Source organism: Rattus norvegicus, chromosome 7 (genome assembly GCF_036323735.1).
Source record: "Rattus norvegicus strain BN/NHsdMcwi chromosome 7, GRCr8, whole genome shotgun sequence".
Taxonomy (NCBI): domain Eukaryota; kingdom Metazoa; phylum Chordata; class Mammalia; order Rodentia; family Muridae; genus Rattus; species Rattus norvegicus.
The window spans coordinates 74,675,785-74,692,818 of record NC_086025.1 but is presented as its reverse complement, the minus strand read 5'-3'; the positions used below and the strand labels follow the sequence as shown (position 1 = coordinate 74,692,818).

Below are 17,034 nucleotides of genomic sequence, written 5' to 3'. Positions count from 1 at the left end.
TTTATCTCATCTGTCTTACTTTCCTACCATCTGATGGGTCTGTTCCATGAAAAAAAATTGTCTCATTTCCTAAATAGCAGGTGAAATGGTGGATCATAAAATTTCAAACAGAACACTGAATTGAACTAGGCAATTAAACTAAGTATGAGGAGGGTAAGATGCCCATGTATTATAAATAATAGTAGATAAAGAATTTCTTGAGTCTATAGCAAAATAAAATTAGGGAACCTATGATACACTAAAAGAGAATAAGGGCATTTAACAGTTCCGACTTAAGACTTGGCTTGCTAACTTGTGGTTTGAATATTATTTTCTAGAAGTTGCATTGGAAGCCCTATATAGAATGACCACCTGCAAGACCAAACTTCAATGTGAGTTCTACACATCGGGAAGTGATGACAACAATCTTCTTAGCTGAATAAATTTGTTTCTTCATGATTTTTTAAGTTAACTTTGTCATGTGACAATTCCCTACACAGACCTGATGTGTTCTGATTGTTTCCCCTCCCCTCCCTTCCTCTTCTCTCTCCATGCCCAGCAATGCCACTCCCTTCCCTCCTAGCTCCTTTTGCTGATTAATGACTTCGTTTTTGTTTTGTGTCTTATTTCATTTAACCAGAGCTATCTTTGTGAAAACTTAATTGGGGATAGGAAAAAAATTTAATCTCAAGAACGTAAACATAATAAATGCAGAAATGATGAAAAATTAGTACTGTACAAGTATGGTTTAGGAGCATAAAGGGTTTTTCTTTCTTGTTCATTTCAAGCATATATGAATTAGACAGAGTGAGTGATTTCATTATGCACTCCTATAGACACATAATGTTTTTGATCACATTCAATTACTCTGTGTTCTCCCTTCCCTCCTCCTTTACTTTCATGACTTGTATGATTATTTAATCATGCCTATTCCACGATTATTTCATAAGGCTTAATTTCTTTATATAATTAGTTTTATCCTTAGTCCCACAAGAACTAAAGGAAATTGCTGGCTTCCCTGGACATCTTACGACAGACAGTTACATCAGCTCCTTCCCTTTTCACATCCCCATAGCCCACCTCTCTGAACTCTTCATTTTGTTCTGCTCTGACCTGGAAGATTGCTATCTGGGATGTATTAGAAGGGTTCATGGATATACAGAGGTGGCACCCATAGGCTGTGGCTTTTACTATGAGGGTTCTGATCTCAAGGACAAATGGAAAACTGAACAAGAAAGGATTTTAGAGAACATCCTGCAGGATGAGATTGGGACCTTTAAGGAGAGGATCTGGCTTTCCAGGAACAGCCTACTAAGTGCACAATGGCCTCTCACCTTGAGAACCAGGGCCACTTCCACTCTGGGGACCTTGTAGGAATGGGATCTTCTGCTGAGCTTCCTAGAGTGCCACTGGCTCCTGGAAATCCACCCCTCTCAATACTACTTTCCCCTCCAGCCTGCGGGTTCTTTCCAGACTTATGATTGGCTGACTCTGTTGGGAGTGATGCCCTTGAAGCCCTCCATTATTGATGCTATTACTATGGTTAGAATTAAGTATGACTAGGCTCATGGAAAATCCCTAGCCAGCTGCAGAAGACTAATATAAATCTGGTGGTCAGGATGAATGATATGATAAAGTTCTCTTGCTGAGAAATACATCTGACGTCAAGATGCCCAATGTGATGACCTATAACCTTTCTGAAAAACCAACATCCTGCTGACTAATAGATAAACCTGTGACCTTTATGACATCCTGTCAACATCAGTCAATTACCCGACCACGTGAATACTGTGTCCTTGGCCTGTGTAAATGTTTCACATTTCCCCCTCCTTCTGTTACCCATGTTATGGTATAAATTCAGCCTTGGGGAAAAATAAAATTGTTGCCTTGATCAGAAAAAAAAAAAGAAGGGTTCATGGATAGATTCCTTCAGTTCTTCCTCTGGAGTCCTTGTTCATTAGATCCCTTATGTTTTTCTTTCTTTTTTTATCATTGGTGGAACATCAAAGAAATTACGTACAGGAGAGAATACATTAAATGTACATATCTGAAGCTGCTTAGATACTTGTTGACATTTGATTTATAGTGATAAATATAAATATAAATATAAATATAAATATAAACATAACTATAACTATAACTATAACTATAACTATAACTATAACTATAACTATAAATATAAATATAGAATGCTTGCTAGGGATAACTTACTATCCCAATTCAAAGACATGCTCCGTTCTTTCCAAGATTCCAGCACTGCTTTAAAATTCTTTATTATTGTGATTACTGATATTTTAAACTGTCTTTATCAATTCAGAAGATCTTGCTTTTAGCACCAATATTTGGATATTTCATGATCATATGTGTAGGTGAGTCTGCTTTAGTCACTATCCTGATGCTGGGTTTTTAACATTTGGAAACATGGTGTCCTTCAGTTCTGCACAGTTTGTTTTATTTATTTGATGCTTCAGCGTTCTCTCTCCTGCTATTTCTTTATGAAGCTTGTCATTGAGTGATGGAATTTCCTGACTGCTCCTCTCATCTCATTTTTTTCTCTCTCTCATTATCAAAACCTCTATTCATAATCTTTTGTTCTATCTTCAAAAGACATTCCAGGAAATTCCAACCAGTGTTTGTTGTGTTCTGAATTTCTGTAATTACAGCTTTACTTTCTTGGAGTTCTTTTTTTCTGTTTGATATTTGAACACACCTTTCTGCCTTACCTATTCTTGTTTCATGCCTAAAATATATTTTATTCTTTTGAGACTGGTAAGCACCCTTTCTAATAGAATTTTTGCCTTTTGCATATATTCTGTTATTTCAATGTTCTTTCAAGTTTCTTCTTTTTTTTTAAAAATGTTCTTAGTTTTGTTAGTGTTCTCATACCAGATGCCTCCTTTTCCAAAGTGTCTTTCCTGCTCAAGAGGAGAGCACATTTGTATCATCAAATGGACCATACTCATGTGTACGGCAAGTATACAGGTATTTCCAGAACACTAACATTTACGACGATGCCTAACGCTGCACTGGGATGTGGGAAAGCGCAGAGAGGAGGAAGATTGCTGAGAGGTACCAGGGCCCTTCAACTATGTTTGCAAAGCTTATATTTTGAAACTGGCTGATGGATGTTCACTCTTATTATTCTTGATATGCTTTTACATCAAATAACTAATTCATTACAAACAAATCAAAGGATAGGGCAGGTCAATAACAGAGAATACTGAGAGCAAGGCTCATTGCTTGTTGACTATAGTATTTACTGGGAATGTTCTGGAGAGTTGCTGCCTAAGAGATTTGTAAATAAATATCTTTAGGTCCTTTTAAAGAAAGATTTTTAAGTCCCACCTTTATTCGTGAAGGTCTTGAACGTGTTTTTGAGTTCTTCATGGGAAGTTAATCTTTCTCGGTTTCCCCATCAGCCTTAAATTTCTTAGGTTTGCTGTCCAACTTCATTATTTTGTTGGTAGGCATTCTATGGTTAATATTTTGGGCCTCTGTCTCTTATGTTAACAAACTCATTTAACCATCAGTTATAGACAAGGGACCCATCTTACAGATCTCACCAGTTGCATTTGATCTGCCTACTTTTCCTGGAAATCTTTCCAGGCCTGATTTCAAGATGCTTGAAAAAAAATCTAATTTATGCACTTTGCACATTTAATCAATTAGGTCTATAGGCTAAGTGCTTGGTGGGTGGCTTAGTCCCTATTGTGTTTACTCAATCAGACATTTAGAGTGATTATTTTTTTAAAGTGGTTAACTCTCAGGACAAGATTGTATTTTTAATTAAATTTGTGTTTATAGAAATTATATTTTTCAACACAAGTAATTTGAAGTTGTCCTTTTTGAGAAAAGACACACTCCTCCAAACGAAAAGCTAATTAATGGTTGTTGAAACAGCCCGAGAATGGAGTCCTGTGAGATTTCTGAGTGGTTGTGAGGAGACTCCAGGAAAACAGGACCTGACCTCAGTTTCTTCAAACACAGAATTGTTCTTGGAACGTTTTCCTGCTCCTCCCAGTTGCCAGTGGAAGTGACTTCGCTTCAGCTGTTGTTATTCCCGCACCTCTATGGACAAACAATTTTAGCAAGGTTTGTCTTGTCCCTGAGACTGTTCACCTTACTCAGGCAATTTTTTTTTCTTTTCGTTTTTTTCGGGGCTGGGGACCGAACCCAGGGCCTTGCGCTTCCTAGGCAAGCGCTCTACCACTGAGCCAAATCCCCAACCCCTACTCAGGCAATTCTTAACCCTCAGAGTATAAATTGCCTGATGCTCTGAAGAAAGTTCGCTATGGCATTAGACTTCAGTTTGCCAACTAGAGCGGTAAACACATGGGAATTATTTTAAATTGTATAATTACCTGGTTATAGAAATATAGATGCCAGGGAAATATAACATTATTTTAAACTGCAGACTGGACGACAAACATATCTAAATCTTCAATGTGATGGTAAAGGTAAAAGACACCACATAGTCTGGTGTTTCTAGCAAACCCTTCAAGTATTTAAAATCATCGACTGCAAGGATGCTGGTACAGAATTTCTTTGGAGGAAGTAGACAGTGTTTTCTGTATCTTCCTTCTCCTCTCATCCCCATGTGGATTCAAGCTAAACGAAGTACTGTTATTAAAGAGACTGACCCTTCTTCAGGGGGAATAGCCAGAAGACTTGCCCCACCGGCTGGTGAAGGAAATAGGCTGTGCTTTGTGGTGCATTTGCACATGGCAGTCGTGATTTAGTGTCCTGGCATTCGGATGCACGGTAGGTGACTACCAGGAAATTAGTTCATGCTAGTCCTGAGATTGTTTTAATAGGGATATCATAAAGAGACTTTCAGGTGGTTGTAAGTCACCCTGTGAGTTCTGGAAACCAAATGGGTGTCCTCTTAACCAATGAGCCATGTCTCCAGTCCTGGGTTATTGTGTTTTGAATACTGGAAATAGAACACTGCTATGAATCTCAGGTTTGCTCTGCTCTGTATTAACCGTAGTATTTTCCTCTAAGTTTATCATTAACTATCACCCATAGACTCCACAGAATTTGCCTCTAACACTAGCAAAAGCTGGGTTAAAATGTATTCAAATGGAGGCTTCAAAGGGCTTAGTGGGTAAAGGTGCTTTGCTCTGACCTGAGTTCAACCTCCAGGTGGGAGAAGGAGAGAACTGAGTTCATAAAGTTGTTCCTTGACTGACGCTCATGCGTCCATACATCTACAAATTCACATACACAGATGCACAATAAATAAGAGAGAGAGAGAGAGAGAGAGAGAGAGAGAGAGAGTGTGTGTGTGTGTGTGTGTGTGTGTGAGAGAGAGAGAGAGAGAGAGAGAGAGAGAGAGAGAGAGAGAGAGAGAACTTTAAACTGTCTTCTCTTTTCTGGTCACCATTGCTGAATAACACTGCCAAGAAGATAAATGGTCAGTTGAACAACGGGAGAGACCTATCTGTCCTCTGGCATCCTTGCTCACCAGAGCACAGTGAGAACCTCTTATGTAAGAAATACTTCTCATCCTCAGGTTTGCTATTTTTAACTGCTATATAAAACAAGTGCAGTATTTATAACTTATTATTAACTAGGACTTACCCATATGCATACTATCTTATATACTCAAATAGGCTTTTATATGTTTCCTCTTCAAGTCAGCTCTAAAGTCGATCATTGCTAATCTCTCTGTATAGGTAGGACTATTTCAAAACAAAATCTATGTTTTTTTTTCTTTGCTTGACCTTTTCAAGACAAGGCTGCTTATAACTGAAGATGACTTTGAACTTTGATTGTCTTGGTACTACTTCCAAGTATAGGAATTAAAGGCATGAGAAACCATGTGCCATTTACATGCCGCTACAGATCCAACTCTGAAGAACATACAACACACACACACACACACACACACACATGTATACAAATATCCAATGTTCTTTTCTGTATAATATCTTACTACTTGATTACCTTGCCTCCAATGGCTGTGCTTCAGTATTGTCTCAACATTCTCTAACAAATGATTCAGTCAAATGGAAAGATTTTAGCAAAGAGAAAGACGTGATTTTAGAAACTCACTTTGCAGCTTCATAGCTGTTGGCTGTATTTTCTTGGAGCCGAAGCTTCTCTGGCTGTGGGTCCTTGCATTGTCTTTCAGATGTTCTTGCTATTGCACTGGGTTCATTGCCACCCCAAATTCTACATCTCCAAGTCCAGGGCGTCTTTGAAATATCTGGTTTTCCCTCCATCTTCAGCCGATGGTTGAAGTAAGAAGTGTGTCCCTTCCTCTGTCTCTCTCTGCCTAACATGAAGAAGCTTTGCTCTGAGTAAGACACTGGAGTCTAAAAAAGTCCAAGGAAACAATATCTGTTTTAGGTTCCAAAGGACAAGTTATTCATTTACTTAAGGAATGTCTGAGGGTAATATTTAGCTTCTGCACCTAACCATGTTTATGGGGATGCAGTCCCGTGCTTATCTGGCACCCATCAGTCTTTGTGAAATGCTAGCTTAAGTCATACTATGTTTTCTGACAGAAAAATAAATTGCTATATCAAGATGGAATAAAAGGATATAATGCTTCACAGATGATAATAATAAGTGTCCTTGAAGATGTGGAGTCACTGCTATCAGCAAAAATACAAAATATGTCAGAAGGAAATGCGATAGGGGAGCTTTTAGGATTTCCGGAGGAGATCAAACATTGAGCTGTTCCAGAATCCGTCAACTCCAGGGATGGGAGTATATTCAGGATACTTGAGAGCAGGACCTTAAAGAGATGCCTCGGAGCTACTTGGGGAACAACGCCGCCCAGGGTGGCTGAGATGGGAATCCACCCAAGCATTCATCATGAGGAGATGAACAAACGCTTGGTAAGACAGAGAGAGGGAACTCGGGCAAATTAGTAGCCCTAAGCAGGAAGGAAGTCTTATTACATGCTTAAGCATGCAGAAACTTTCAGAATATTGTTTTAAGTCATGGTTCTCAACCTTCCCAATATGTGAGGGGTCAGAACCTGCATGTTTTAAGTGAAATGAGGTAAGCACAGAATGGAAAACTACTCTATTCCTACTTTTAGGAAGTATATAAGTATTCAGATTCATAGAAATAAAAGTACACTAGTGGTTACCAGGGCAGGAGAATAGCAAAAATCAAAAGAGGGGCTTTAATGGGCATTCAGTTCCAGGGTTGCAAATTGAAAATTCTGGACACTTGTTTTATAACAGTGAGAATATATTTAACTGCACACTTAAAATGGCTAAGATGATGAGGAGCAAAGCATACTTAAATATCTAAAGAATATTTGTTTAAACTATTTATTTAACTAAAATATTTATTTAAAATGCTTAAAAAATAAAATGTTACCATTGTCTATTTTATTTATTTAAAATGTTCTTTGGTGAACCAAGAGGCACAGATTCATTCAGCAGCTGGCTATATGATAAGTCTTCCAGGCTAAGTCATGATTAAAGACTGTAAGCTGTTAAGTAATAGTGGAGGCCAATTGAAAATGTCTGTGAGCCCAGGATGGTGACAGCATCAGGGGGGCTGCCCTGAGACTAATGGCAATGTCCTGAACTTTTCTGGGGCTTGTTACTATTCCACACATCACTGAACCGCAGGTCCGATCAGATTATGAAGGATCAATTATATAAACTAAAGCAGGTGTAGTAGTATTATGGTCTAGAATGTGGGATTAGAGCACAACCTGTCTTGAGTTTAAACCCTTGTGCCCTCCCCCCAGCCCCCGGCACATGGGAGTGTAAAGCTGGGCAAGTGGATAAACCATTCAGAACCTTAACTTTCTTTTTTCTCACAGAGAATGAGTAACTACCTAGGGGCAGGCTCAGGAACAGTGTGTCAAGAGCCACGTCATGTTTACCAAAGTCTCCGGCATGGACAAACACTGAGTCTTTGTTATCCATAACAATAATTTATTTTTCAAAAGGGACGATTGAGGCTAAGAGCTTTCTGACTGGGAAAACAAAGTTATCCTGTTTCTATAGTTCTTAAAGTCAGGTTTTATAATTATTGCCACCGTGTAGATTGTTTGAATCCTTCAAATATTTCATTTTTAAGGCTGTTCTCTCTAATTCCAGTGACACCCTGAGAAGTAGCCAAAGCTTTGTCATCTTCTTGTGACAAAAGAATTGGAGCTCCTGAGGTAAGGTGTGGAGGGCCCCAGTGCTGTTAATGCTTTTGTTATGTGGTACTGGGAACACTGGGAAGCCTTGTACCTTTAGGTCCGTTTCTTCATATGGAGAATTAGATTAATATTTATTAAAGGTGGTTCCCTCTCACTTTTTTGATCCATATTTCTAAAGTGCTGAACAAGTAAGATTCTACTTATTTGTTCTAATTACTTATCAGCAATTTAGCAATGGGTATAACGCTTATGCCTCTGGTAACTTCTATTTTGTGTTCCCACTGTCTTTGGATCTCTCAAACAGAACCTAAGATTCTGAGCTATTTTGTTAATGGCAATTCCCTCTCCCATTCTTTTGCTTAAAGAAAAAGGTTAAGCAAAAGTGGATCAGTATTAGTTCTTGTGTAACAGAAGTGAGGTTTACTCCATGCTGCATTATTGGATAGATAGCCAGAAAGTGGTCATTCAGACAGGCTACTCAATTCCTCAATTAAACTGAATCTTTGGATATTATCATCAAGGGCTAATTAAAAAAAAACAGCAAACATTTAACTACTTTTATGTCCTGGACACTTTCTAAGAAATTTGCATAAATTGTTTATCATGATAGAATATTCTGGAAGCCTATATGTCCTTTTCATATTGTAGTGAGTAAAGACAAGCAGGGAGGTAAAGTTGCTGAGGAGCACATGGCTAGTTTTGTAAGCAAAGAAGCTCGGGTCATCTGGATCCAGAAACAGCAAGTTTAGGCAAGAGGCTTTCCAATGCCCTCGTGAGGACAAGGCATACAGAAATGGGACTTTCTCCTCCCACTGTGCAGACTTTCCAGCCAGTTTACTTAGTCAGAGTCAGAAGCTCTTTGTCAGGCCGGGGAAGCAAGAGGCCAAGCCTAGCCCAGGGCCTCAGGTAAGAAGAAGTACAGAGGTGGGAGTTGTGGACATTTGAATAAATCAAACAAAGAGCCCCATCTCAGGGCAGTAAGAAAAATGAACACAGAAGTGATGACTTTCATGTCGTCAGTGATAGCCAAGCACAGCCATAGATAAAGTATAATGACAAAAGTACCACAGTAGACCAGCTCTGTGGCCTGAGGAAAGCCCCAGAGTAGGCCAGCAATGTGGCTTGGGAAACAGTCAGTTTAAAGACTCTACAATCCAAATAGACATGGCTACAGACTGGCAAAGTCGAGTTTCAGGGTCTACTTGGATGTTTGGTGTAATTCCATTATAAGGAAGAATAACTGTGGTTACCTAGGTGGCAGCTAAGGTCAAAGCTACCACAGTAATCAGTGTAGTGGTGGCCGCGGCATCTGGATGTTGGCAGGAGCACTATGCAGATTAATGGGAGTAGTGGGTAAGAACTGCAAGTAGCCACACAGCCCTACTGGCTAATCTGTAGCCATGCAGGTTGGGCACCTGGCTAACACACACATTCAGTACTCAAGGGTCCAGGACTTGCGTGATGGAGAACAATGAATTAATCTATCTTATAAATTAAGAATCATTCTATTTCTACAGCCACAATCAATATGAGGTCTTTCCCTTTAGTACCTCTGTGCATTTTCAAGATTACACACATAAATACAATGTACATAAAAAGTACACTGTGTGTGATGAAAATATCAATGGCTCATGTCCCTTACCCATGCAGAACTGTCATAGTCTCTAGATGAACGCCCTCTTTCCAAAAACAGGCAAAGTCCAGCTAGCTCCTATCAGAGAGAGCTTCAGCATGCATGTCCATGGCAATGCATGTACCAGTGCATGGTAATGCACTGCAGCAAAGGACTCTAGGACTCTGTATTTGTGCTTTAGGAACTTGTAGTGGATCAGTCAGTGCCAGGTCACAGACTAGAATGAAGGATTATATGTTGATAACTCTGGTGATCACAAAGGCAGGAAGTTCTCCAGGCAAAAGGCGTTAAGTGAGAGCAGGGAGCCAAGAGAAGCGCTTGGAATTATTAAAGCAGGCTTAGAGGACAGAGCCTGCACAGGGCTGCAGGTAAAATACAGGACACCTGGTTAAAATACAACATATTAACAAAGTCATACTTAATGATTATCCATTGTTAAATCTGAAATTTAATCGATCCGGTTATTCTGGGCTTTTATTTAGTAAATGCTCTCATGTCTGCAGGGCCATTACAGGACCCACCAGTTGATGAAGCTGCCAGATTCAGCAGCTGCCTCTGGAATTAGTCTTGGTTGCCAGTACATGGAGGTTAGCTGGAAAAATACAGGAAACAAAGAGAAATAAAAAAGACACATCTGTATGTCAGCTTTCCCTCAGGCGCCCCCTATAGGAATCAGAAACTTGGTCTGAGGAGAACTGACTCCACTCTATCACAAAACTAAGGATGGGTTTGGTTCAGTCGTGAGACAGTAATGTAAACGCCAGCACGCGTACAACCATGGTCAATCCAAGTTACTTAAATACCAAAGTAAAGCGATCCACAGGTATGAAAACGATTTATTGAACCCCATTGTTCTCTGTGCTAGCTGAAAAAAAGTTAAAGGAAACGAAATAATCTCTGGATTATTTATCTGTTGGCCATCTCTAGTTTTCCCAAAGGATGTAATCTATAAATATAATAGTTTTCTAAAACACGCTGTGAGTTTTCTATACAAACCATTGGAAAGTCACTCTTCTAAACACAGAGAAAAAAAATCTGAGTAGAGACCTACTACAAAAATAGTCTATTTACTCCTGTCTTACACACAAAATAAGCACATAGGGAAAAATGGAGGTGCTTCATGGCTAAAATTACTAAAGTTATTATATTGGCCTGAAGTGGAAAGGTTTTATTTTATTTAATTTTTGGCCGTTATTATATTTTCTTTGAGCATTGCCAAGACTTCCCAAGTAGCTAAGACACAGGAGAGTGTCACCAAGTCTGGCCAGAATTATAATTTTACTTATAAAGTATTTTTAGTGTTATCTATATGGCAAGGACACTCTTTCTAAATATGTAATTTATGACATACGAAATTGCATTTTTTGCCTTTGAAATGTCATTGTAGATGATCAGTCACCATGATCAGTATTTCACAGAACAAATAACTTTAAAAACAACCAGCAGACAGTCCCAAAGGACTACTGCTTAAATTATCATTTTTAATATCACCACTAATTACACAGTTTATATCTCTGCTGCTTTCCATTTTGTTATTTATTCTGGATTAATTTTGCAATCTGGATACAAAATTTACATGAATGTGTGATGCCAAGTTCAACATTTTCTTGATTAACTTGGGTAGCATCTTTAGCCATATAATTTTATGTTATTAGTACACACTGAGATAATGATCTAATTTTTTTAAAACTTGCAGATTATTGCTTACAAATAATATAATTTAATTATTTCAGCTACAGTAATATATTATTATATACTGCAAACAAATTTGGCTACTAAAAAAGGTAGAAAAATATTATCACTCCAATAAAAATAATATTTAATGTTCAATGAAGCTGCTTACAGTGAGTCTTTGCAATATCATGTTTGTCATAGAATTTTACCCACAAATACACAGCTATTATTTTACAAGATATTAAAACTCCTTGTAAGATAATATATAAATATTTCCTAATATCTTTTGATAACTGAGCCATAATTGTACTATTACAATAAAACATAATTCTGAAAAGATAATTTCACACATCTGTTCATAAGCATCTCCATCTGTCCTTGCCGATTTCTTATCATTATTTATTTTTACAGAATCTGCTGCTGTCTTTTAATCTGTCATTTCTACTCTGCCTTGGGTTTGAAAGCTGTGTAATCTAATGTGATGAGATCTTATCTAAATTCAGAGTCAGTGTGCTCTGAAATGAAGAGCCAGTGTCTACAACTACGTTGTCCTTGGCATATAAGTGATGCATCATTCATTTAAGTAAATCAATATATTCTCTCTCTCTCTCTCTCTCTCTCTCTCTCTTCCTCTCTATGTCTTTTTCTATCCTTGTCTCTGTCTCTGTCTCTGTCTGTCTGTCTGTCTGTCTGTCTGTCTCACACACACACACACACACACACACACACACACACACACACAGAGGCCAGTGAGATAACTCAGTGGGTAGGGTAAGAGATAGTTCAGTCAATAGGGTAAAAGCACTTGCCACCAAACCTGAGAACCTGAGTTCAATGTTGGTGCCTACATAGGAGAAGAAGGGCACTGACTCCTACAAATTATCCTCTGACCTCACCACATACAGACACCAAAATAAACAAATATGAAAACATTATATATGTATATTATATATATATACATATGTGACAATATGACAATCTCTTTTATATTTTCTCAAATATTTATCATCCAAAAGATTAAAGAAACAAAATATGTCTGCAAAGTGTTGGTATCTGACTAGTGTTTCTGCACTTCCTCAGTAGAAGCATTACTAAACCAGGGTATTCTGCTGTAATCTGCAGATCACCAGGGCATCTAATGATTCTTTCTTTCTTATATTCACTCCTGAAAATATGAGACAGACTTCAAGCTTCCCTTTTCTCTAAAATTATATCATAAATAACTGAAGTGTGTGTGTGTGTGTGTGTGTGTGTGTGTGTGTGTGTGTGTGTGTGTTTTAATGAGATGACCATTTTGAATTGCTAGTTTGCGTAAAGCAGTGACCTGTGAGTCTGAAGATGCTGTAGTTTGGCTCCATAAGTAGATGGACTCCAGACATAATCCAATAGGATTAATTTATAATGCCCCTGAAGACACCTCCCTCACCTCCACTACCCACGGAGAATCTCTTTGTAATTCTCTCGGTCTTCTGCCTTCCTTGTCTCTAGTAGTTCCTGTTTGGACACCTTGACCTTCCCTGTGGGCTCCTTACTTGTTTTATAGCCATTCTGGTTTATTTTTTATTTAGTTGGGATGTTTTTCTTTTTTTAAATCTATATGTGTGTGTGTAAAATTATAGTTACTTATAATTACTAGGCAATATGTAATGTGCAATCTAAGAGTTGATCTTAGTACTTAGGATCAACTTAAGAAAATAACCTGTTCTGCCAATAGGCAGCTAACAAGAGAAATTGGAACTGCTTAGAAACCTGTAGCCAATGACACTAACTCAGATTGTGAATTAAGTGATATCCAATAAATTCTAGCACTGGAAATTTGTGAATATTTTGATCTATGCTTCTGACAAGTGTGCTCTTAACATAGGAAGGAGTCGTTTCAGAACTGAGCAGAAGCTCGAAACTGGAAGAGTTTTGAGGACGATACCAGAAATTATAAAAGAAGAACCATTTTGGTGATTCTTCAGATTACAAAAAAATGGTACTTATCGGAAACAAGAGGAAAGGCAGTCCTTGTTACAAAGCAGCAAAAATCAGATTGATTTACACACTAGTGTTTTGTGGATGGTAGAGATGAAAAACCATCAAACAATACTAGCAGAAGTGATTTCAGAGCAAAGCACTGAAGGTGTGCTTTGGAATTTTATTACTGACTGTAGCCAACTGTGAGGTGAGAGAATGATTGTTAGAGAAATGTTAGGAAGAAATGATCAAGAACTTAGAGGTGTGGAAACTTCTCATCTTATCTGTATTGCGAAACTCACAAAGACTTGATCTAAAGGCAACACTAAGTGGATCGCCTAACAAGCCCTTGATAAGGAAATTAGGAATGTAAAATATAGTTCTAATCAGCTGTCCCAGCAGAGGCCAAGAATAGAGATAAGGATGAGTCAAGAGCTCTCCTGCTGCTTTGCGATAAAGGGATGAAGAAGTTGAGGTGAGAGATCAGTCATTACAACTTTATTCCAGGTTACTAGAGCTACTTGGCTACAACTTGCAGTAAGGATTCTTTACAAATGAAGAAAACCACCTAGGAAAGTGTTCAAAAGTCATCAGGGTTGCACACAAGCCTAACCAAACAGGCTGTTTGCTATTCTTCTCAGAGGAACCCAGCATAGAGAGACACAGGGGTACAAACAGGCATACCTGTTGGGATAGCATCACCCTTTTCAGGGTCTAGAGGTCAAATCATCAACGCTAAGGCTTCTTCTAGTGTTGCAAGGTCTAATGGCATCTGCCCTACTAAGATGAACCTTCTCGGGACTTGATCTTCCCTCTTTCATATCTTTCCCTTCTCATAAGAAGATGTCAAAATATCCTAGCCCTGCTAATCGTTATCTTTTGGTAGCATAAACAAGTCTGTCTGCACAGGCTTAGAGTGTAGAGAACCTTTAGTCTTTTTTTTTTAAAAGATTTATTTTATTTATTATATATATAAGTACACTGTAGCTGTCTTCAGATACACCAGAAGGGGGCATCAGATCTCTTTACAGATGGTTGTGAGCCACCATGTGGTTGCTGGGAATTGAACTCATGACCTCTGGAAGAGCAGTCGGGTGCTCTTAACCGCTGAGCCATCTCTCCAGCCCCAGAGAACCTTTAGTCTTAGTGCAAAGTCCTTAGTCAAATATTTTTTGAGTATGGACCATCCCTCATAATTGGGACCCTATGAAGCCATGAAGAGAAACAACAAGATGTTATTTAAGATATTATTTTTATGTGTGTGTGTTTGTGTGTGTGTGTGTGTGTGTGTGTGTGTGTGTGTGTGTGTGTGTGTGTGGTGGTGTGGGGTAGAGGTCAGAAGAGGGCATCATGGGGCTAGAGCTACATACAGTTATGAACTGCCTGAAGTGGGTGCTGGGAATAATTTCTGTTTTTTTTTTTTTTTGCAAGAGCCATAAAAGCTCTTACCCATCAAGATACTGTCTCCAGCCTTGAGACAATGTATTTATGCCACCCACACCTGATTTAGATAATATTTAGAAAAGAATTTGGACATTAGGCCTGAAAAATTATTAAGAATGCTTTGTCACTGCTGGGATCAAGCAGACATATGTTACCAGTGTGGAGAGGAAGAATGCTGTGAACTGGATAATTCTCTCAGATCCCAGGTACCACCCTGGATACCCGGGAAAGATGACGCTGGGGAATAGTAGATACACACGCACGCACGCACGCACGCACGCACGCACGCACGCACGCACGCACGTACGCACGCACGCACGCACGCACGCACGCACATGCTTCCTTTCCTCCTTCCCTCCTCCCCATCTCTTTCTCTTGAGAGAATACAGTGAGAAGTCATCTGTCTACGAGCTAGAAGAAAGAGCCTTCTACAGAACTCGGTTGTTCATTTTGGAGCTTAAACATCCTTATCTGAGGCGATGAAAGAAGTCCCCTGTTTTCCACTTAGTGTTAGCTATGCTGTTGTGTACTCTATCTCTTCAGCCACTGGATCCATGTTCCTCTTGTTCTTGGCAGCAGCATCCCAATTCCTTAATAACTCTACCCTCTTCTAACTGTGCTGTTCAAGAATAGTTACCATGCAAAATTGATTAATATCTATGGGCAGCTCCCCACCCCCTTTCTGAGGAGAAAAAGGAATGGAGGATGGGGGCCAAGAGGGAGGGACTAGGAGGAGAAGGAGGAGAATCTGACCTGGATATAAAATTAATTAATTGATTGACTGACTAATTGATTTTAAAAAGTACACACACTACACACACACACACAGACACACACACACACACACACACAGAGAGAGAGAGAGAGAGAGAGAGAGAGAGAGAGAGAGAGAGAGAGAGAGATTGTTAGCATGACTCTGAATAAACACAGGATCCAAGAAGCAAGCCTAAGATATTTGCTGGACTTTCAAACCCAGTATATTATGGGATAGGATGGGATAAGTAGTCTTTGTTAATTCATTTAAGCCAAACGAGATTTTTCCTTCAGAGTCTAATATCTGAGTTCTACTTTGCTGAATGTGCATGAGACAGCATTATGAGATTTGCTGTCTCGTCCCAGAAGAAGTCTTGCTACTGAGGATTGGACATTTTAATCATGAAGAGTCTGGATGTGTACAAAATAGCCATCTTGGGACCATGAAGTAGAACTATAGAAAAGAGTTAGCACCATGGAAGCCGAGTCAAGAAACAGAGAGAAATTAGAAACGTTTTTGTTTGTTTTTAATCATTTCTTCAGACAGGTCTGGCCTCATTTCAACTCACCTAACCTGTGAGCTGTAGCCAGGATGCTTTCGAATGTTGTACTTGTTTAAATAAGTTTAATAGTAATTTTTCTGTTATTCACATCCAAAAACAGTCTTGGAAGAGGGGGCAAAGTATCCGTTTGTGGTTGCTGTGCCCACCCTTCCAGGGTTTGGCCCAGTCCCTTAAGTTGCCAATGTCTCCAACCACCACCCTCATGGGAATAGTCCTCAGCTCAGTCAGTATGTGGACAGAGAGGGAAGCGGTCACTACACAGCCAGGATCACAGGCAGTAGTATCCTCAATGGCAACTCCCTGATGTTCTCCTCAAGTGTCTAGTTTTTTAATGCCTTTTTTGTTTAAGTTGGGAGTTTTCACAGCTTATAGAGGCACACAAATGTCCTTCTACAGTCAGCACAGCATGCTGACACTGCAAATTCAGTCACTGCTTTGAATTCAAAATGGAAAAATTGGTTTTGTGTCAGAGGAGGCTTATTCTACATTTTCAAATGAAGCTAGAGGATCTGAAGAAGAGTTGTTTTCTGCCTGAATGCTGACATGCCAGTGGACATAAATGCTTCATTTTTCCTTCCCCCCTTCCTTGGACAGTGTTATAGTGAACACTTGACATTCTGGCTGTCATTGGTAGTTGAATGAGCCAGCATTATACGAAATACCTTAAACACTACAATACAAAGACTTAATATATTCCATGTGTCTCTTTCTGGGTCTGGGTTACTGCCCTGGCCTGTGGGGGTTCAGCAGAGAATTGGGAGGGGGCAATAAATGGAGGAAAAGAAGGAACGAAGGAGAGTAAATCTATGGCCTGATCAAGCTCTCAAATTTTATTTCCAGGCAGTGGCTTATAAAGACAAACAGGCGGGAAGGCCACGCAGGGCCCAAGACCAATTTCACTACCATCA

General features: G+C 39.2%; 1 protein-coding gene across 7 annotated transcripts in view; it reads right to left on the bottom strand.

Annotated features, from left to right (window-relative positions):
• Oxr1 (oxidation resistance 1) overlaps positions 1–17,034 on the bottom strand; it is a 436,879-nt gene that overhangs the window by 157,669 nt on the left and 262,176 nt on the right. The window contains exon 1 of one of the 7 annotated variants that reach the window (XM_063262913.1): positions 6,037–6,296. The exons of the other annotated variants lie outside the window; for them this stretch is intronic. Within the exon in view, the coding sequence (XP_063118983.1) occupies positions 6,037–6,049 (13 nt within the window). The 5' untranslated portion in view covers positions 6,050–6,296. Of the gene's footprint in view, positions 1–6,036; positions 6,297–17,034 lie in introns of those variants that run through there. 7 annotated transcript variants of the gene reach the window in all.